We start from the raw sequence: 23377 nt of genomic DNA, 5'->3' as shown, positions 1-23377 counted from the left end.
CAAAGATTGGCTTTTTCTTTTATCCAAGAGGTCCATAATGTGAATTTTTATTTTATAGTTCTTACTGTGTTATGCATTTCCATATTGCAAACTTGTATAAAAATATACCTATGTGGTGCACAGAATCTTAGTTGAAACCCAAGTAACGTGACAATAAAATGAAAGCAAGATACTTCAGAGAAACAAAAGCAGAGGATGGATCATCTGACAAGAAGGTTATAAAAACAGTAAATTGTTTTTTTTATAAGAAGGCTTGCTGAAGTCTTAAATTTGTGCCTAAAACTCATTACACATAGTGTGAGCCTGATATCATTAGGTAGATAATGACCGCTCCCCGCTTAAAACGGGGGGCGCCCTTTGCGTGGACGCGTGCAGCCCCTAGATCTGGAGCGGCTCCATCAGCATAGGCTTGGCTTTGCCTTCCCTCAGGTGGGATACCTGGAGGTCTCCGCCTACCTCAGTCAGTTGTCCAATCCCACCTGGGGGAAGCGTTGCCAAGGAGACCAGGCCAGGTAGGGGAGGGATTACCTGCCCACACAATAGAGGGAGGCCGCTGTTCCACCAGACTAAAGGGACAGTTCCTTGTTGAGGACAGATGAGCTTTTCTGGCAGATCCTAATGACATAAGAAGATCCCTTGCTGGATCAAGCCAAGGGCCCATCTAGTACACCACTCTGTTCTCACAGTGGCCTACCAGATGCCAAGATAAGGCAGAGGAATAAGGAAATAGGCAAGCTTTTCTAGGTTGTTTAGGACTCAGTAATGTACTGGCAACCAGTGATGCTCTCTCAACATCAGTATTCAATAGCCAACATCTGATAAGTTGCAATATATATATTATGCGTATTATAAGTGGTTCAGAAATTATCTTGAATAAAGCATATCTATCTATCATCTATCTATCTATCATCTATCTGCCACAGACTTCAGTGCAGTCAAGAGTTGCTTGCCCAGTGGGGTGCTGCTGCAGTTATAGCCTCCTTGCAGTAGAACCTCTTCCCCATAACAGTAGGGCAGAAGCAAGGCAACAACACGGTCAGGGCAGTGTGGACAATCTGGCAGAGCCAATCCAGCTCTCTCACCAGTTCCTCCATGCAGCTCTAACCATGTGTCACCCCTCCCTGTCCTGATATATGACAGTGATGCTGCTGCCAGGAGACTTTTGTCACACACCCACCCACCCCCCGGTGAGCCGCTCCCGTTTCCCATCTTTCCCGCCTGTCAAGTGTGTAGTCCTAGACGCCAGCCAGTATAAGATGCTTGAAAGCATTTCATCACCAGCATGTGAAATGGCTTCCATCCATGAGGGCTCTACCATATGACTACTTGGTATAACAAGAAATGCTGGAAGCCACTGTAACCAAGTTGATTGGCAGACAGTACATGTCAAACTGCTGTGCATGCAAACATTGCTGAAATATCTTTGATATCAACTGAGTATTTTAATAGTGTACAAAGTAGTTGCTTTAAAGTTTCAGACAGGAATTTTTAAGGCCTCGTCAGTGACACCCAGTGGATCCCTGATACTAATTTGAATTGTGTGTTTTGCAAATTTTAAGAAAGCACCTAAGAATAGTTCCAGACTCAGCAGCCCATATGTTGTTTCAGAATATAATGACTGACCCTAGTTAATCAGTAATATCCTTATTGATCTTCTTTTTCAACATGTCAACACTCTTTGTGAAATATACGTACCACCCAGATGTGCTATGGGCAAATGTATCTTATTGGATGCTAATAGTTGACTGTAGACAAAATATTTCATTATTCCAGCAGGATATTTAAATTGGAATTATAGATGTTGCTCAGTAGGGGATTTGTTTTGTGTTATTGCTGCAAACACTTAGACAAGCACTTATATTTGTTAACAGTGTTTCAGTGCCTGAGCCAATATTGGCTGACTTGAGCTTCAAATGCTAAAGAATCTCTTATGGAAGGCAAACCTTTTGGCTAGGCTACTTTCTTATTCTGTTCACCTAGCTATGTATCTCCGAATCAATCTTAAATCATTATTAAGATATACCATCTTGCCAAGCTGTTCAAAAGACTGTCTCTCAAGTCAATAGATCTTTTTAACTTCCACTAAATGTATTTCATTTTTAATATCCACAAAAGAACAAAACCTTACTTGAAAAGCAGAACCCTTCATTTATATTTGAAGAATGCCTGAACCTACAGTGTCTGAATCCAAATTAGTATCTGGAGATTTCCAATTTTAGGGAGGGGAGAATCTAATAAATCAAGAATCTAACTTGGAATTAATGATTTTTGAAACGGCTTTGTTTTTCCTTTGACTGTGTCTTGCATTTTGAAATAAGTTATTTCAAAGAAGTTATTTTAAATAAGTTATTTCAAGTAACATTTTGGATTCCAATTCCCATATTTTAGGTTTACTAGGTTTTGCTGCTGCTACTTGTTTGGGGTGAGGGGAACAAAGTCAGTTGCAAGTACGTTCAGAGAATCCCATATTTCTTTTTGCATGGAATGTTTTCATAGTTTAATTATTGAATAATGAAATAAATAGAATCGAGACCCTTTTGATACATCAAGATACCTATTTCAAAGGAATTTCCAGCTCCTGAGTTTCAGTAAAGATTTTGAAAAATGACACAGTTCACAACAATTCACACTTTAAAGCTTTTTCTTTTTTTAAAAAAATCTAAACTAAACTATTATGGAGGTGATTTGTTGTACCACCCCATGTGCACTCCAGAATCCTGTTTATTTCTCACTCAGTTGAATGCTAGGCAATGCTTTGGATACAAAGCAGTTTACCTGCAGGACTACTGTTAACAATGATGTGGGAAGTAACCACATGGAATGGACCCAAAGTATAATGTCCTATTACCACTGCAAAAGGATGTGATAAACCTGTGCAGGGGCAGCAAATCTTCAACAATGTCAGAATGAGCCCTAAGTTAAACTTAACAAATAAATGAACTTGTTCAATCATCATACCTTCTATCACTTTGTATATTAACAGTAGTTTTTTTTTGTTTGGTCTAGTTTGCAACGCCATGGCAAACAAAACCATAGCTTGGCAAACACCCAAGCTCTCCAGGATAGCTGGAGATAGCTGCTGCTTTGCTCCTCCCTGATCATTTTTCTGCTTCCCTTTGGAACATGACACCAAGTCCTTAGCATCCCTTGGCTTCAGTCTCTTCTCTGTTCTCCTGATATACCCCTGATCATTGTCCCACTCTTACATACTTAGCCCTTCATGATCCCACCTCCCTCTTCCTGCCTCCTGTTTTCCCCTTAAAATCCATCTTCTATGAACCTTTTCATTTCATTTCCTACTCTTCATCCCCACAAAGCTTAAGTACAAATAACTGCATGTGCTCAGATTCATCACTGGCTGCCATTGTCTCTTCCTCCCCTTGTCGTTCTCCTCCAATGCACTCTAAGTGCAATGAAATCTAAATTTAGATTGCAAGCTCCAGAGGTCACTTCTGATTATATTTCTGTGTAAAGCACCTTGTACGCTGCTGGTGCTATATAAATAGCAATAATAGTGAGCACTTTCTTCTTTTAATCACATACTACAACTGTGTGATGCATCTTAAAAGCTTTTCCATTGCGTCCTTTAACATACAGTCCCTTGAGATTTCTGCTTCCCACTGGTCTCTGTGTATAAAGAAAAGTGGGTGGGAAGGAGTTAATATGTTCACTGACCTCAGATTAGTATCCTTCTTTCTAATTCAACATTTCTTGCCCATGCTCTTACATAGGCTGGCTAAGATTAATTATGGTTTTCTCTAATTTACGTAATTTAACAATGAAATAATGGGAACGCATTGGACTTTTGCTTTCTCACAAAACTGAACAGATGCAGTACTGCATTGGGAAAAGCTGAGAGTTACTCTCAGGGTGAGGGGCTTGTGAAACTTTCAATAAAAAGCATGTTTGTTTGTTTGAAGACTATAAAATTAGTTCTATCTCCTTTTCCTTGCACATGTACTTTATTATTCCTGCTTCTTTTATTTTGCTACACAAAGAAAATGTGTGTATTAGGATTTTTAAAAGAAGAGGGCAGGACAAACAACTGTATTGTAAGCTGTAAAGGAACAGATTTGAGTGCCTGATATTACTACAGTGGTACCTCGGGTTAAGTACTTAATTCGTTCAGGAGGTCCGTTCTTAACCTGAAACTGTTCTTAACCTGAAGCACCAGTTTAGCTAATGGGGCTTCCCACTGCCACTGCGCCGCCAGAGCAAGATTTCTGTTCTCATCCTGAAGCAAAGTTCTTAACCTGAAGCACTATTTCTTGGTTAGCGGAGTCTGTAACCTAAAGCGTATGTAACCTGAAGCGTATGTAACCTGAGGTACCACTGTACTGTAAAAGGGAGAATACTTTAAATATATGGCTATGGGTTTGATTTCTCATATAATGTGTCTGTACCCCTATCTATATAGGTGCTACGAAAAACCAACCAAAATTTAAAAAACAAGTCTTACACCAAAACTAAAGTCTAAGCAGCAGCAGCAGCATATGAGGGAAAATGATGTTTTATAGTAGAGGGGCAGTCATACTTTGCACGCCTGTGTTGTCTTAAAGTGAAGATATTTTAATTTATGATTATGATTTAACTGCATATCCATAAAACCCCAGGCACTGTTTCTACTTCATAAAAGTACAGTGGACACAATTGGGTTGCGAACGTGATCCGTGTGGGATGCATCTGCGCATGTGCGGGTTGCGATTCGGCACTTCTGCACATGCGCAAAGCGCAACTGCCAAAACCTGAAAAAACGCAACTTGAAGCGGCTGTAACCTGAGGTATACCTGTAGTGTGTTGAAGATATTTGGAGAAGTATAACTGCATGCTGGCAGATCAGCAGTGGTTTTGTCTGCCATTTTGTCCCTACTACCAACCCACCCTCTCCCAGCAGCGATTTCAGACATCTCTGACAACAGAATCCTTACTCTCTTGACCTTAATTATATTGCAAAATCATTCAGGGAGATAATTAATTACACAACTTTTAGAAGACATCTGAAGGCAGCCCTGTTTGGGGAGGTGTTAATGCTTGATTTTTTTATTATATTTTTAGATACAATGTAAGCTGCCCAGAGTAGCTGGAGAAACCCAGCCAGATGGGCAGGGTATTATTATTATTATTATTATTATTATTATTATTATTATTATTATTATTGATATGTTGCAACAGATTAGATATTTTTCTGTTTCAAATAGCCTTTTTCAGTATAGACTCAGTAATGGGGTAGGTACTGAAAATGTTTTAGCGTCTGCTTACTTAGTGCTTTGGGGTTTTTTTCTTATTAGTGTCTTCCATTTACTGTTTTTCCAATTTGTAACTGTCTGGTTTACAATAGGTTGGTGAACTGCAGGGCCTAATTTGTGTACAGAGTTCCTGGGGACAGAAGCTGCCCTCTGTGCCAATGCTAGGGTTTGGTTAGCATTCATGTGATCATTTTTTGTTTCAATAATGGCTTGAAAAGGGTCAACTGATACAGCTCATATGCAATAAATCAGTGAGGATTTGCATTAAAAGTCTTGTGAAGGCAAACACTTGTTTATTGCAACATGTGTTGAATTTCTGTCAAAAGGTGTTTTCCTAAGTGACACCACTAGGCTTAGTTCTAGGTCAAGATTTTAAGTGGTCATCCTGGAACCCAAAACATTATCAAATTCTGCAGAAGGTTGGAGATAGAACTAGGGTGCATTAGTGCCTACTTGAATTGACTGCTCATTACTTTCCAGTTAACAATGATTTTAAACTTAGAAATATAGGTGCCTGGAAAAGCACCATTTAATTAATCTTGTTTTGTTAACTTCTGTTGCAAATAGCAAGCCAGTTTGGTCTATATTTTAAAATAAACCAATTGCCTCTTTGAATTGCAGACAAATATAGAATTTTTAAAAGTTTTACACATACATTAAAAAGGCTTTTCATTACTTTTGGTTTATTTTATAACTCTCAAGCATAGAAAAGACTTCAGAGTACAGTTGTACATTGGTTTTCAAACAGCCTAGTTCTCGAACGTTTTGGCTCCCGAACGATCGAAACTCAGAAGTGACTGTTCCGGTTTTCGAATGTTCTTCGGAAGCTGAACACAGCCAATCAGAATCCACACTTTGGTTTTCTAATGTTTTGGAAGTTGAATAGACTTCCAGAATAGATTCCATTCAACTGTAGTTCTTTTTGAAGTGAAGTAGTTCTGAAATCACAGAAAGCACAAAGAGTACCATCCAGTGCATAGTTAGCACCGTCAATTTATTTCAGTAGAGTTAATGCCCTTTATGTAGACCTAACTGTTCACAGTCGCTGACTAATTTGGGATGTTCCTTCTTTCATACCTTAACCTAACTGGAGATGATAAAAGGATAATTGATAATATGAAACATGTAGTCCACTAGAATGGATAATTGTTTAAATATCACCAAAAAATTCACACTGTAAAAATCAGGGAGAGAAGAAGAAAAATGAAAACAGTGTTCATATTTCACCATGAGAAAATAAATATTTAGCATAGAAACCATAGGATATCTAAGATAGATTGTACGCCTTAATATTTAGACTTTGTTGTTGTTTGTTTTCAGCTGGGAGGTCTTGAGATTTCTTCTTTCCAATCTAAGATGGTGGATAGAAGAGTATGCCTTTGACGGCTTTCGATTTGATGGCATATCATCTATGCTGTATCACCATCATGGTATTGGTAAGTTTAATCTGCACACCAGTGATGTTCAAATTATCATGCAGTAGTGTAGCCATGCAATGATTTCAAATTTGTTAATAGTTTCCTTTTGAAAATCTTGGGCTGAAGCCTACAGCTTTGACTTCCTGCTCTTGAGACTTTTATGATTTTGTCTTATTAGGCACAGCTTTTAGTGGAGATTACAATGAATACTTCGGGATGCACGTTGATGATGAAGCTTTAGCGTACCTAATGATGGCAAACCACATGATACATTTCTTGCATCCAGAATGTATAACGATAGCAGAGGTAATTCTTAGAATACATGTTGACATAATTAGTTTTAGCTGTTTTATTATCTGAAATACAGTTTAATTGAATCAATTACAGTTACATTAGCAGCCACATCTTTAAGCAAGTTCCAGCCGCTGTTAAGCTTCTTGTTTTGTATTTTTTAAAATCAATTGATTTGAATTGGAGATTTAAATACATGCTTAAATCTCTCTCATTTAAATAAAAGGAGCATGAATTCACTCAGCTTGCGATGGAATGTACTGTTTGTTGATAGATGCCATTTAGTAAATTTTAATGTACCATTATTTCATTGTTCTATATATATATTATTGATTTTCATGAGAAAATAGCAATATAGAAACAAGTAAGTCTCCCCCCCCCCAACATATACCGATAGTAGTAGAAGCAGTTGAAAAGCTTTTGAGGATCAAAAGCAAACGAAGCTAGTGTCTAAATGGAGACGAAAGAATCATTTTACCAGTGCTCCACAGTCTCAGGAAGGTAGACAAAAGATGAAAACTTTTTATTTTAGGATGCTCACTAATTGCTAGTGATATATTTGGATAAACTAGTTCTATCATTTAGTCACAGGTACATTATTTCACAAATTAAATGTTAAATTAAGAAAGCACTGACATTTCTGAAGTACAGTATGATCATCCGAAATATTTTAAAACTCTTAGCCTGTTTAATAAGTGAGTTTCTTTATGATTTACAAATGTTTTATTCAAGGTGTTGAAAGCTTACAATTAGTATTGTCAAAGCAAATGTGAACTAATATATGTATCAATGAAAATTCTAATCTGTGATAAATTAAGAGCCCTAAATGTTTGACCCACTTCAGATTTATCAAGAAGATTTTTTGGAAAGCTTAGGTCTGTATGCATGCTTTATGAACAAAACAACAAAATCAATGAGAAGATGCAAAGTGATATTATTTGCACAGTAAGATGATTAAACTCCAAAGCACTAACTTTGACTGAAAGGCCCGAACAAGTTATTTGCAGTTATTTTGATCAAAGAATTATGTCTAGAATCCTGCTAGCATTTAACATTGTGAAACTGTTTTACATGCAACTATTTTATATTCAACCTGGGAAAACAAAATTAAAGGGAATTACAGGCACACATAAATATTGGTATGTCAGCACTTAAATACTTCATATGGGCAGTACCACCAGCTTCTTCATTCTAAAATGAAAAATGTATAATGTTCTCTTACCATGTAAGCATGGGAAATAAGAATTTCATATTCCGCCAAAAGAAACCATTACACACAAACACACAAGTTCAACAACATCAAGTATTTAAAACAGAAACTGATGAAATGAAGCAATTATGGGATATATTAAACTTAAAATTGTCTTATTGATTTTGGGGTTCATTTCAAGTAAAATTAGCCCATCATCTAGTGAGCCACAATATGGTTATCAGTATTCCTACCAATGAAGCAAAGTAGAGCCTGTTTGCATTACCTGATTTAAGATTTTTTTTAACAAGATGTGCCTTCAATTTATTCTACTTAAATTGAAAACTACTTCAACTTCAATACATCATTTTTTCTGTCTAGTGGGAGCCTCTATACAAAATGTGGAATTGATCCACATGCTCATGGTGGAACGAAATTGGGAGGGAGGAACTATTGATATCATTCTAAATTACAAATGGCTAGCATGAATTTGAGCTTGCATGTAATGATAGTGGAATGACTGGCGCCACAGGAGAGGCGCACGCTTTCATCTAGAGTAGGATCGATTTGTAGTCTTGTTCTGTAAGGACCTGTCTGATAAAATTAAGTAACAGAATTCTTTTTAATATTCTGAATATTCTCCACTGAAAATGGGTTCCTCCATTGCTTTCCCTACACACATAGGGGCGAGGAATGTGTTAGAGAGGTAATGCATCTCTCACCGTTGCCCGCGATCAAATTCTGTTTCTGTTATGCCAGCATATAATTAATGGAATGTGTAAAAATGATATAATGTGAAAGAGAAAGTGAACAGACAGTTGAATTGTGTCCTTTATTAATATTTCACATTGCATTTCAAGAACATCTAAGGACAGGCTTACACACATAAAATAATCCATTTCAGTTTCTCTCCCTACCCCCACTCCACATCTTGGTAGAACTAGTTGGATACTTTTATTTAATTTCCTGGTACCCTTCTCATGAAGATACTGGGTTGGTGCTATGCAGTTCTTAATAAGTAGGATTTAAAGTTTTACATGATTTACACAGTAGTTATACCACAACCCAATTCCTGAACTTTATGGAAAATTAACCATATGTTTTTGAACTCCAGCTACCATCAACCCAAGCCAGCATTGCCAGTGGTCATGAATTCTGAAAGTTAGGGTCCAGAAATATTTGGCAGGCCACAGGTTCTTGCTTTTGTAGTTCTTTCTCCAGCTCAACCCTCTTCCGGAAAGCTTTTTCAACTTTTGGTAAGGTTTTGCAGTTTGGACAATGATCTTTGATTTGTAACATTGCATTGTTTTTCAAGGAAGTGTCTGGAATGCCTGCCCTTTGCTGTCCAGTAACAGAAGGAGGAACTGGATTTGATTATCGATTGGCCATGGCAATTCCTGACAAATGGATTCAGGTCAGACTTTCTCTCTCTCTCCCTCTCTCCCGTCCTCTCTCCACTCTAGCTCTGTTTCCTTTAACAAGATTAAATCTTTAGAGCCTTTTCAGTGTCTGTTTAATCAGGGCTTCACATATCTTGTCTTGTCTTACTAAACTGCCATAATTTTAGGATAATCATTCAGTCCTCCCTTCCCCCAAATCCTCTGTTCCTGCTAGGATAACTAAGAGGGAGTGTTATCTCCTCTTGCTATATGTTTCACCAAAGTGGCCAGCGACATGTTGCAGTAATGTTTGATGACAATTATGGCCTTGGTTTTATGGATTGAATTTTGATGCATTCTTACAGCAAACCGAACAAAATGAAGATTTAAAAATATATTTGGATCTGTGTTATTCACGTCAGTGGGACAAGGATATGATGACACATTAATTTTCTATTTATATATATTGTGACTTAATTACAGTTAAACAAACTTCTGTTTAAAGCCTGCCAAATTCTGGTAATAAAATATAACAGTTTAAATATGTAACAGTACCCCCCCCAATAATGGCATGCTGAATGAATCCAAACTCTGCTATAGTTTCTTTTCTTAATAGAAAAAATGCTACTTAGCTGTTGTTGTTTTTAATACCACCCTTCCTTCTAAAGGAGCTCAAGGCAACAAAACAACAAAACAATAAAAACCATGCAAATAATTTTGAAACATTTGCAAACAATCAAATATCCTCACAGCTAAATTTCAGGGTTGCTAAGCCGAATATCTCTCGGCAATTAAATCTCTAAGTGAATGGGACTGTTTTTAAATTACACCTAAATGTTGATAACAATTATTACAACAGGCACACAACAAGACTAATGTGAACTGAAAATATTAAGAGAAAAAAGTAACTAGTATGTGCATTAGACAGCTGCAAAAATAAAAGTTCAGCAGGATCACCTTTTTCTGCACTTTGAGAGACGTCCATTACTTCAACATAGTTCACTCTTTCAGCCACCCCCCTCCCCAAAAAAATAGTCTGGTAGAACAAATTTAACATTTTTGCAGTGTTTGACCCAGCTTCCCTGAAGACAAACACTTTCTTAAGCTAATTGCTATGAACATGTTGGAATTGTGTGTCTGAGAAGCATCTTTCTTAGTCCCTTCATGATCCATTTTTCCCATGTTCCCCTGAGGATGTTATTTGTTAATCCAGCTTGAACAGTGTAGGAAGGAAAGTGTGCAAAGTATGAGTCCTGGCAGTGCAGGCATGTTCAGTAAGGTACTGTATCTTTTGGTTCCCTTTTATGTGAACAGTCCTGAATAAAACACTGTTACATGAATTAAACAAGTACAGTGGTACCTCGGGTTAAGTACTTAATTCATTCCAGAGGTCTGTTCTTAACCTGAAACTGTTCTTAACCTGAAGCACGACTTTAACTAATGGGGCCTCCCGCTGCTGCCGCGCCGCCAGAGCATGATTTCTGTTCTCATCCTGAAGCAAAGTTCTTAACCCGAGGTACTATTTCTGGGTTAGCAGAGTCTGTAACCTGAAGTGTATGTAACCTGAAGCGTATGTAACCCGAGGTACCACTGTACTGCTAACAGCAAAAAACAGTTATACATCCTTGTTTTTTTATGTGTGCTTCATATACTTACCTACCTGCATAGATTTGAAGGTGAATCATCTTCCCAATAAAAATGTAGCCTAATAAAGATTTGTTTGTATACCTGGCGCTCAATATTAAGCAGAAGAAAAAGATGGTATGCACATTTTTTTGTAGTTTTGCACACAGGCTACTTTGTCACATAGATTAAAAACATGAAAGTAAAGAATTCGCCTTTTCATTTTGACACGGTCTAATAGCAGATTAGCCTGTTTTGATATTAATTAATTTTTAACTTGCTCCAAGCATTTCCTATGCTGCATGCCAGACAGTAAAATACCCAGTGAAACACTACAGAAATAACTCTTCTTCTTTTAAGGTTCAGCAATCATCAGAGGCTTATGCAGTATTGCATAATAAGGAACAGGAAGGTTTAGCAGTGAAATTGCTACATTTAGTCAACCATTAAAATGATGGCAAGTAGCCCTCATTGTTTTACAGAAGTATAGAGAAAATCAATTTAAATAACACTGACATGCATAGTTAATAATCAGACGTTGGCAGCTGTTTTGGCAGAAAAGTAAAATATGGACTTTAAAATGCTACAGTATATTACGGAGTTGAAAGAAGAATACCATTTGGGACATCAAAAAGTAGACTTTTACCATTTCAGTTCTTCTGAAAGACTCAGAATACGAATGTTAGCTTGACAATTCAGAGGGGGAAGCGTGGAAAAAAGTGATACAGTGTAACAAACAACAGTAATTTTGAATGATCCCTTTTTAATTTTCCAGATAATTAAGGAGCTTAAGGATGAAGACTGGGATATGGGCAATATAGTGTTCACGCTAACAAATAGGAGATACGGAGAGAAATACATTGCATATGCAGAGAGTCATGACCAGGTACAAAGCTTGAGAGGAAAATTGAAATACTGAGATACTGTTCAAAGACCTAGGGAAAATTTTGAAGAAGGATAAAAAATCTTGGTGAACACAGAAACCCAGGCATGTCAGTGGGTGGGGAGGGAGGGAGAGAAGGGGAAGGAGGCAACAGCCTCTGCTGCTAGTACTACCGTCCTCCATTCTGTGGCTGGGGCAAGCTGTAGAGGTGAGTGCAGATGTTGCAGCTGGGAGAAGGGGAAGGGAAGGGGTGGGATGCTGGTTGGGTGTGAAGAGCAGATGGGGCAAGGTAGAGGGAGAGGTTGAATAAGGGGAATGGATGTGCAAAGTTGGGCATCAATTAATTGTGGGCAGTGCAGGAGAGAGTGTGATAGAGAGAAAAGGGGGGAAGAGGTTCATGGTGAGTAGCGGAAGCTTTTTTCCTAGGAACAGGAAACAGCCACTGCTCTTCAGGGTTTTGTATAGCATGAGAGTCCCTTCCCTAGTTATACATCCAGATCAAAGTAAGGAAGCTTTTCTGGCCAAAGGGCTTTATCTCTTCCATCCTTGGCAGGCCAAAATTGACAGGTGAGCAGAGCTCATTTGTTAGGAGCACAGTTGCTAATGTTTAACTGTGTTGGGCAGCACATTACTTTATTTGTACTAGAACATGTCTTTAATCTGTAGCTTAGGAACCAATGAAATGCAGAAGATTTCTTTCCTCACCCCTTTATTTGTCAACGCAGGCTCTTGTTGGCGACAAGACCCTGGCGTTTCGGCTGATGGATGCAGAGATGTATGAGAACATGAGTGTCATCTCACCTTTTACTCCAGTTATTGATCGAGGAATACAGCTTCATAAAATGATTCGCCTCATAACTCATGCCATGGGAGGAGAGGGTTATCTCAACTTCATGGGTAAGTTACTCCGTGCATTTCAATTTGTGCCAAAAAAGAAAATATGTTTTGTCGTGATATACAACTCAAGAGGTTGGATCCAGACTCATTGAAATCAAAAGGACAAGTTAGTGAAGAATAACTGCTTTCAATATGACTGGAGCATGATTGACTTTCAAGGGTGTATTTGTGTGATTGCACACTAAATAAAACTCTTGATATCAGTGGGGCTCACTCCAAGCCAAGTGGGTGTAGGATTGCATTCTATGTCTGGGTCTAACCTTTTGTCTCTTTTGCCTTGTGGAAAAGTTATCCGTAGAAAGGTTTTATGCTGTAGTATAATTTGTTGTTGATCAACAAAGCTGATTTACTATTTTCTGTAGCTACTGCATGAAAGTTTCAGAGCACAGAGTTTTAGGCCTTGCTCTAGATCAGCTGGAAGTCTATCCTTGCCCTGTTCAGGTAGGTTTTCCTTGTCTCATCTATGCAAGTTGTCAAGTGGCTTTATCACCCGCCATCATTTTCCTTCCTCCATGCTGAGAACAATTATGTATAAACACAGCCCAGCCACTGTTTCTTCAGGTGCTGAAAGTCAGCAAGGGAGAATCAGTTGTCCCCTAAATAATCACAAATCATTGCCCCAAAGATGCAATAAAATGACTTTTGGCCTCTTGCCTTTTAGTTCTTTCCCAGATCTCCCATCCCGTTGACTGGCCAACTGATGGTCATCCTTCCATAAGTGTCCAGATTACTGTCAGCCTACATATCAAATTTTGCACCCCAGTCTTAAATGGGTAGGTCCCAAACTTCCTCTCCAGTCTATTGACTGCTCCATGCTACAGTGCAACCGTTTTCCAAGAACCTTACTCTGCTGCACTGGATGCCACTGCCCTCGCAGCTTCTGCATTTCGTTTGTGGCTCCTGAGGCTAGCAAAGCACCTGCCATCTGTAATGATCTCTTGCTATTGGAGCAATTTCAGAACTGCACCAATGGCCCTGCCCTTGGCCTGTACATACGCCTCATCTCCCAGGATGCCCTGCCAGTGCTGTCCCCACCCACTCAATGCCCTCTAAGCTGCAAGAGGAGAGAAAGGAGTAGACCTATTTTCAGCATTGTTGTTGCTCCTGTGAATGTTCTTAAGTATGTTGAGGTGGTGTCTAGATTGTGGAAAAAGCACATAGATAGGCAGTCTTCCTTATTGAAATACAGTTTGTAGAATGCTGTAAATTATTTTAACAACAAAGCATGCTGACATTATTTAGTCACTGTATTACAAGTACAATTGCAAATATGTTTACCATGTTTACCAGTAGATTTTTTTGTGGTGTTAAGAGCCAGGAGGCCTTGGTAAAGATGGGATTCTGTGGTCTTATTTCATCTGAGGAACTGTAAGAATATTCATATATTAATTACTTTGTGCTGGATCAGGCATAGGCAAACTCGGCCCTCCAGATGTTTTGGGACTACAACTCCAATCATCCCTAGCTAACAGGACCAGTGGTCAGGGATGATGGGAACTGTAGTCCCAAAACAGCTGGAGGGCCGAGTTTCCTATGCCTGGGCTAGATGTTTTCTTTTATGCATGATTACCTTGATGAATAGCTTGGAGATTATATTTTGTGCAGTCATACTCTATTGGTACTTCTAGAACACTGACAAATAAGTGATGAAATAATATCAAAGCAATATTGTTTGATAGTAAAATACGTATGTTTCTCCCTTGCAGAAAAATAAAGATAATAAATTTATGTTCAGTTAGTCTGTAGACAGAAATCAAAGTAATTCCCATTGCACTATAACTTAGCAAACTTGAAGAGGAGATGTTTGGGAGAAATACCCTTATTTAGAAAGTTTGACTACGATAGGCATTACTTAAGTGTCATTCATAAATAATGTTATTTGTATGCCACTCTTACACACACACACACACACACACACACACACACACACACACAATGCTTAAAGTGAAAACAGGAATGCGTTTCAAAATCCAAAAGTGGAAAAACAATTTCATAACGTAATAAAACAATGGTGCAGTACAAAAAACCACATACATTTCAGTACTATAAATATAACAAAATTACATTAACAACTTGCAGCATCCAGCAGCAAAAATAACAGGGGAGCTTGACAGATTCAACTTGGTCCGAAAAACAACCCGCCCATGATGTTTCTGGCAGTCCCTCTCCTGCAGCAGGTGTCTTCTCTTCATCATCTCTTTGTCATAGGATCCAAATAAAATCCCTTATCTCAACACATCTATAAATTAGGCTTTAAAGCAGTATTAAAGTAGTTATCATCCACCCACTGTTTGAATTTCATGTCCTGCTGTTCCTCCCTTCCTTCCCATTGCCCCCCTACCACCATCAGATAAGGCCAATTAATTTCTCTTAATGAATAAATGTATGTGTAAAAGAACTAATAATACTAATTACAAATGGGCTGCAATAATCATCCACACCTCCCCCCCCCAAAAAAAAAGCCTTGGCGAAGAGAGACATCTTCGGCTGGTGTTGAAAGCCAAGTAATGCAGATGTCTTTTAAATGATTTTAAAAATATTGTATATTTTCATTGTTGTTAACAATTCCATTGTTGGAATCTCATGATGAAGGCTGGGTAAGAAATCTATTAAAACTAATCTAAATCTACCTGTAAATCCAGTGGGTCACATACAAGTTTGCTTGTGTGGAGATAGGTAGAGAGGAGAGAGGACAGGTAAGGGGTTCTTCCTACAACCCCATCATTGCAGTTTTTATAGTTAAGTGAAATCTACAGACTATTTGGTCCCTTCCCAACATCACTATGTTTGATTGCACCACTGTTACCATTTGACTATGTTACATAGCTTATACAGTCAAAGTAATTTTTATATTACCTTAAAATTATTGTGACATGCTGAATATCACATCCGAGTCATGTAGTTTGCACATTGTTTTAGCACAGGCTGGGCCAACTTATTTACATGGTGAGGGTCTAAGCCTGAGACTTGGCCATGTTGAAACTGTTCCAATAAGCAACGTCTGAAGAGGCCCTCAAAAGTGCAGTTTGTTACAGCAAGCTGGTTCACATGTAGCACTAAGCCATGGTTTATTCGATCATGCAAACAAGGCCCTACAGCTTAACCATGGATTATTAACCAGACAAACACAAAAATGGTCTTAGTGTTACAAGTGAACTGAGACAGCTTCACACTACAAGTTTTTGACTGTTCTTGCTACTTTAATTTCCCTGCTTGCAGCTATTCTTTTCACCTAGATAAGAAAAACAAAAATGTAAACAAAATCTTAATTAGTGGAGGAATATGCCAAATTCTCCTGACCCCTTGAATTCATGCCTACTCCTCCCCATTCCAACCCAGGGCTGCGCATAGGGGGATGTGGATCCTGGGGCATATAACACTGTCGGTCCCCATTGCCTTCATCTCCTTTGCCACCCCACACTTTACATGGCGATGTTGACAGTCAGGGCTGTCTTAAGCATATGCGGCACCAGGGTGCAAAGATCTGCCTGGCACCCGCCTCCCCCGCAGTTGCCCAGTCCCAGCCGCACAGGGCCGGCCGGCCACCTGCCTCAGCATCTTGCTGGCGCCCCCGAACTCGCAGCAAACCGATGGGCGGGCTCTTCCCCGGACTCAACTCTCAGGCCCCGGAATCTTGGCCTGGCGCCCCTGAAAGCCCGGCACCCGGGTGCCCCACACCCCTAGTACCTATGGGTAAGACGGCCCTGTTGACATCAACTCCTCCTAGCTTACTTTGTTGATGATAGGCAGCATACTCTTCCTTCCATACTTTCCCCCTTTTTCCCACCACTTTTGATTGTCCACTGACAGCACGACCCTCCCTCCCCTCCCTCCCTCGCCCTAAGAAGGGAGGAGAACCTAGCTAGGGGGGCAGGAGGTGGAAGGGCTGCCCAGGCGCCATGGCTGCTGATTGTGGGAAACTGGTGTCAGGCATGGGGCACCTCAGAGTTGTGGATTGCCTTTCTTGCTTTTTCTAGGAATCCAGTACTATGAACCCCCAAAGGAAGATCTGTTTTATTTGCTTTTGTAGATGATGAGACAAGTTGGCTTCTCAAACAAATAACTGCTTGCGAAAGCAATTCCATGCGGTGACAGGAGGCCCTGAAGGTCTATCAATCTGCACAGGGTTAACTATGAATTTTAGCGAGGACTTCCACTTCTTAGGAAATAAACATACATATTAAGCCCAAAATAGATATGGCCAACCCTGTTGCGCTTCCCCTGCTGGAAGCTAGATCATTTTCCTTAGTTTTATTCAGAGAAATCTATTGACTTGTGATGGATTACTATTACATGTGCAGTGTTAAAATGGTATGATAAATGGTATATTTTGCAGGGTAACAGATCTGTAGGAAGAAATGTTTAGCAATAGGAGTCCTAATGAATAATTTCATTCTCTCCGTACCTTGCAATAGCAGAAAATGCGACGGATTCATGCTGAGACTCGTTTCTCATGAAATCAATAGATTTTTAGTCTTGGCACATTTAAAATAAAAGGGGGCTGGGATTTTGCTGTCTGAACAGGTTATTAAGGAGCTGCAAACCACACACACACACGCACATGTGCATCTGCACACAAACACAAAAATTATAGTATAGTATATAGCCTCCCCTACCATTTTCTGTGGCAAAAAGTAGTGAATTGAAACTTTGATTATAGATTTATAACGCTCACTAGAATTAATTTGTCAGTATAAATACCATAGTTGAAACTTTTGCTTATATATGGGAAAGCAAGAAGCCTGAAGGAACTCCTTACATCTTGAGCAGTTAGAGAAATTGAGTACACTGGTGATGTGTGTGTGTGTACTGCATTTATGCATGAAATGAAGGACTGGATGCATTGTTTAGAGAATGCACAAACCTAAAGGATTGGGGTTCATAAAGACAGAAATGGAAGGTGTTTATAAATAAATCACAGAAACTCTGTGTTACTAATTTAATTCAAGTTGCTCGTGATGATTTGGAAAGCCTGGGCCGCAATATATACAACAAAGGTTATCAAATGTGAGGGAATGTCTACAAAGGGCATGCTGCCAAAAATGCTAGCGATTTCAAATAAAAACAAGAGAAAGTTAAAGCTGACTTATGTCAAATATTATGAATAAATTGTCTCCCAGCTGCTTAATTTTTTTTCACTGTGGGATGCATTGGGAGAAAAATGCATTTGTAGCTGCAGTGCTCAAGAGTGTTCTGCCAAGGTAGGAACCACACTTGGATGGATTTAGTATTGCGTTCACACTTTATTGGTGTTTTTATTATTTCAGATTAAATTGCTCTAAAGAAGACTGCATCACTGTATAAGCTTAGAGGAAAAAAAGAATCACTTTAGAGATTTGTGCTCTATCTAAGCTATCTTAAAAAAATTAAATACACTTATTCTCAGAGTTTAAAAGTCCAACATGATGCAGAGTTGACTCAGGCATGTTAAATTTAATGCTTGAAGCATAATTTTAGTGGTAGCAAATATGTGTGCTTTCTACTACCATCTGCATATTGTTAACTGTTCCGCAATACAGTAAAAATATTTAATCCACATTGGCTGATAATGCAAACATATGCATATTTACTTGGAAAGGATTCCCACTCAGTTTTTTGGTAAGCCCAGTCAATTGTCTGCAGGGTTTGCAGCCCACTTTGAACAAAACCAGGACTACTAACCAGGACTACTATTAGGATATTTTGTTAAGTGTAGGACAGTGTCCTCCATTACAGTTGCGATCGAAATTATTCAACCTCCATTGCAAATTAAGCTTATTACCAAAATTTACATACTTTCAGCTGTTTGCAATGAGCAAATCAAACAAAAGCAATTGAGATAGCTCAACACAACGGATGCTTCAAGTGGCTCCCTCAAATTCAGCTGAAAATGCAACCTATACTGGCTTCTCCAGGACGCTAGACTAGATAGACCATTGGCCTGATCCAGCAGGCTCTGCTTATGTTCTTATGAACTTAAAACATCTGATAAAAGTGATTTGACCCACAAAGAAGCTTGCTGATGTTGCAGTCCGAAGAAATTGTTTTTGAATGCCAGGGAACTTCAGTCAGACTAGCTTTCCCCCAAGCCTTCTCTCCACAGCCTGCTTGCCTTCAACCTAATTTTCTGCCACTGAAAAACAGCATAGAGAGTTGGGCAAAAAGGTTTAAAACACTCCACACAGCTCAGTACTATGTTGAGGATAAAGATTGCAACTCATCTCTCTGATCGTTTGAAGAGTGGGGAAGGATCAATAGCCCTTTTACTCAGGGCAGTGTATGGCCTGCATGTTCAGGCAAGCAATAATGTGGGCGGAGCCACACCTGCTATCCATGTGACCAAAAGTGAATGCACCCCTTGAGCTGTGTTTCCCCCCATCCCTTTCCTTTCTCTTATCTGACACCCCACAGAAAATCTACTCTGATTTCCGAGAATTAATTCTCATTGTTTAATTCTGTATTTTAAACCTGTATTCCTTGGTTTTAAACCCATCATGAATCAGTTCATAAATCAAAAGGGTGACCTTTTATTTTTAGTTCTGTCAGAAAGAGAGTGAGATTTCTTTCTTCACACTTATATCATGTCATTATCTGTTTCTCCTCCAACCACTAAACCATATAGCCTTTCCTTGAGGAAAGGTGTTTTTTCCATATATATAATAATAATGATAATGATAATGATAATATATAATAATATATAATAATATATAATAATATATAATTATTATTTATACCCCACCCATCTGGCTGGGTTTCCCCAGCCACTCTGGGTGGCTTCCAACAAAAAATTAAAAATACATTAAAACATTAGTCATTAAAAACTTCCCTAAACATGGCTGCCTTCATATGTCTTCTAAATGTCAGGTAGTTGTTTATTTATTTGACATCTGATGGGAGGGCGTTCCACAGGTTGGAAGTCTGTTTGTGTGTGTGCATGCACTGTACATCTGTACATGCACAGTTTTATTTTCAGTCTCTAGCCACCTGCAAATGTTGAATTTTTAACCTATTAATCACAATACATGTGGTTGTTTTCCCCATTGATCTGTGTGCCATGATGCCAAAACCTTTGCCTTGGGTATTATGTGGTTGGGAACTTCTGCCCTTCGCTTCATTGACCCTCACCTGCCTTTTGATTCCTCATTCATCCATTTTGGAAAGATTGGAGGTCTTTTTATTCTGTTTAGGATTTTGCCATCTTCATATCACCTGAAAACTTGTTGTTTACTCCAGAGCAAGGTTCTCTCTGGGATTTGGTTCTACCACTTCAGACTGCAGGTGGGGACTCAAGTGTTCAGATTTCAAGATGTAGAAAATTACTATGTAAGGAGAAGAAATAACCTAGAAGCTTTCTTCCTTAACTGCTAGATTTCTTCCTTTTTTTCTTTATATCGTATTTTCCTGGTATGAAAGAGCAATCAGGCATTTGAATTCCCATCTACAGTCTATGGGCTACATGCAGGCTTACCACCTCATTGAAAAGTATGCCATAATTGCACTAAAATAATTTTTAAAACACCAGTTCCAATGCAGCTCTTCAGGAACACCCCACAATTTGTTTCCTTCTATAGTGTAAAGAACTCCAGTAGAAACCTGCCACATTGTCCTTATAAATTGTTTAGCATATGTAGGGTTGATAGTTGCTTTGTTCAGACAGTCCTCCACAAGGCGGACTGTATTTGCCATGTGGCAGAGTTATTTGTAGAAGGGAACACAGAGAAACTGCTGAAGTTGTTAACTAAATGTGTTCTCTTAGCTTTTTTTATCCCAGAAATTTCAACACAATTCTAGCAAGATTTTAAACCATGATATGGTCACTTAGCAAATGACAGTGGGCAGAAAGAAATATATGGTAGCTTTATATACTAACTTACTACCTAGTTAATGTTCTTCAATTTACCTTATTTACTGGTAGCTTTTTTTTGGTTGGTATGATATATATTTTGAACTCTTAAATGTTTGCTTTTCTCAACTGAGATTGTGATAATGGGAATCAGAGCCACCCAATAATTACTTCAGTAAGAAGCTGTATAAATTACTAGTCCTCCCCCCCCCCCTTTTTAAACCATGAAGAACTTATTTCTTGTGTTCTTAAAGATCTATACTGGCTTCTAATTTGTTTCCAGACATAATTCAAAGCACTGCTTTGGCCTGTAAAGTCCTAAATCATGTGGGCACCAAACATTTAACAGACATTTTGTTCTCTTAGGAATCTTCCTGTCTTCTGAGGCCCTTCTCATTTATCTTCTTAGTGCTACACTAAGTCCTGTTCTTCGATGACTTTAACAGATATAAGTCATATTTGATCAGTAGGTTTACTCCAGTAGTTTTACTCCAGTGTTCCTTTATTTTCTGTTTGTTGCCATTGTTGCTGCTGCTGCTTTATATAGCTTAATTGGCATTATAGGGTGCCTGCTAAGGTGGCATGATAGTCCATTGTTGAGGGAATCAATATGTTTTAATGTTTTAATGCTGTAGAGGCTGTTAATATAGGCCTGGTTGTCATGATGAAGCAAGACAGACGGTGGCTTACTGGAACCCACCTTGCTTACTGGAACCCACTGGTTTTTTTAGCTTAGTGTGGTGTATCAGCTCAGCCAAGGTTTGGCTTAGCATGTGGTCCAAACCGGGTATCCTGGTTAGGCTCTCTCCTTATCCACGAGCTATAGTCAAGAAATGAGTTTTCATTTTAGGATGGAACACTTATGCACCTCAATCTGTGTGTGCGCTCTTCTACGCAAGCATCACTAGAATACTCCCATTTGGCACGAAAAGACCAGCACAAAGGGGCACCTCACTTTCTTCCCATGCTGGGAACTCCTTCTGTCAACCATACTAACCTATCAGTAGCTATGCCAGCCCTGGATAGAGCTTGAAGGGAATGAAAGAGGAAGGCAGTGCCTATTAAATGTTTTCAGTTATCACCAGACTAGACCTATCCCTATAGCACTGTGCAACTAGGAACAGTGACATTCTGGAGTGTGGAACAGAGCTAAACACAAGGTAAGAGACTTGGTATTAAACTGAGGGAAGTTCTTCCTCTTCAGTTGTCTTGCAGAGGACACTGCTTTATGCAGTTTCAGCTCTCTCTGTGTCTCACTTCTTGATGCTTCCGATTCATATAGCTAGTTTTTCTCTTTTCTTAAGATAAATAAATAAATAAATAACATCATTTTTTCAGCCTGTGTACAATTTAAGAGGTATCCAGATCTTAAAGGGGTGAATTTTGTCTTACTTAACACTGTATAGATGATATTTCATCATTTCAGCACTTCTTCCCCTTTTTATTGCTTGCAGTTACTGTTTGTATTAAGAAAGTAAAAAAAATAAAATGATTGTTTCTTTGTTCAATGAGCCATTAAATATGTAACAATCTAGAATATGTAATAAAAGCACTCTTACTGTAGTTAACTTGATTGCTATAAATTTATTCAAAATATTATCAGTTTATGTAATTATGGTGTACTTTAAAAGCTGTGTTTTATAAATCAGCTATTCTAAAGCATCTCATAAGGGAGAAAGCAGATTGCAATGAAATACATTTTATTATGTATAAGCATTTTCTTTTTGAGGCTCTGAAGTGAGTCTTTATAACAAGTTTATAAAATGGTTTTGTATGCATTACTGACTTTGCTTATAATGGACGCTGAAGGGGGGAAAGCAATTTATTTCCTGTATTTCAAGCACAAAGCACTTTCCAAGGAAGGCTTCCAGCCTAGGTTTTGATCCCATCACAGATTTTTGTTCAGAAGCGGTATTTTTCGGATGCCTAACTTTTCATTTCTGTTGTGAGTGCTCTTACTAATCTCTTGAGATTCAAGGATAGAACTTGCTGTAGATACGTGCAAATAAAGTGAGGATACCACTATTCCCAGTCAGAATCATAAAGGAAGATTTTGGAATAGGTGACAATAATCACACCATTTCTGGATTAAATAATCTGTATCTCTTTCATGTTTTACTGTGGAGGGGGTGAGAATGGGACCTGTAGCTCCTCAGAGGTTGGCTCAAGCTTCCATCAGACCCAGCCAGTATGGCTAATGGTGTGCTCCAAACAACTGGTAGGCTGTACTCCATTCCAAAATTCATATATCTATTTTCGAAAGGTAATGATGTTCTAAAAAGAGTATCAGTCACTTGCTAATGCCAACAAGATTAACAGGATAATATTACTTATGCTTCCTCAGAAGTAAGGCGTACCAAGTCCATTCATACTTGATCCTACGTAATAGCTCAATATTAATCACATTTACAGTGGAACCTTGGTTTTTGAGTGTCTTGGAAGCTGAACGTTTCTGAACCCAAACGCTGAAGTAATTGCTTCCGTTTTTGAATGCGCCTTGGAAGTCAAACGGCTTCCGCTGCGCGTTTTTCCATTTTCTCAATAGAAATTGCCAGCAGCCCTTTGCACCTCAGTTGTTGAATGTTTTGGAAGTCGAACAGTCTTCTGGAACGGATTTTGTTCGACAACC

The 23377-nt window shown here is 38.7% G+C and overlaps 1 protein-coding gene across 2 annotated transcripts in view; it reads left to right on the top strand.

The window, feature by feature from the left end:
* The window catches only part of GBE1 (1,4-alpha-glucan branching enzyme 1), a 155544-nt gene that overhangs the window by 88039 nt on the left and 44128 nt on the right, over window positions 1-23377 (top strand). For both annotated transcript variants that reach the window (XM_083611558.1, XM_083611559.1), the window contains exons 8-12: window positions 6567-6682; window positions 6843-6970; window positions 9460-9558; window positions 11922-12032; window positions 12755-12926. In XM_083611558.1, coding sequence (XP_083467684.1) covers window positions 6567-6682; window positions 6843-6970; window positions 9460-9558; window positions 11922-12032; window positions 12755-12926 — 626 coding nt within the window. The remainder of the gene's footprint in view (window positions 1-6566; window positions 6683-6842; window positions 6971-9459; window positions 9559-11921; window positions 12033-12754; window positions 12927-23377) is intronic.

This window comes from Podarcis filfolensis (genome assembly GCF_964270895.1).
Source record: "Podarcis filfolensis genome assembly, chromosome: 4".
NCBI lineage: Eukaryota > Metazoa > Chordata > Lepidosauria > Squamata > Lacertidae > Podarcis > Podarcis filfolensis.
This window is presented reverse-complemented; position numbering and strand designations above follow the sequence as displayed.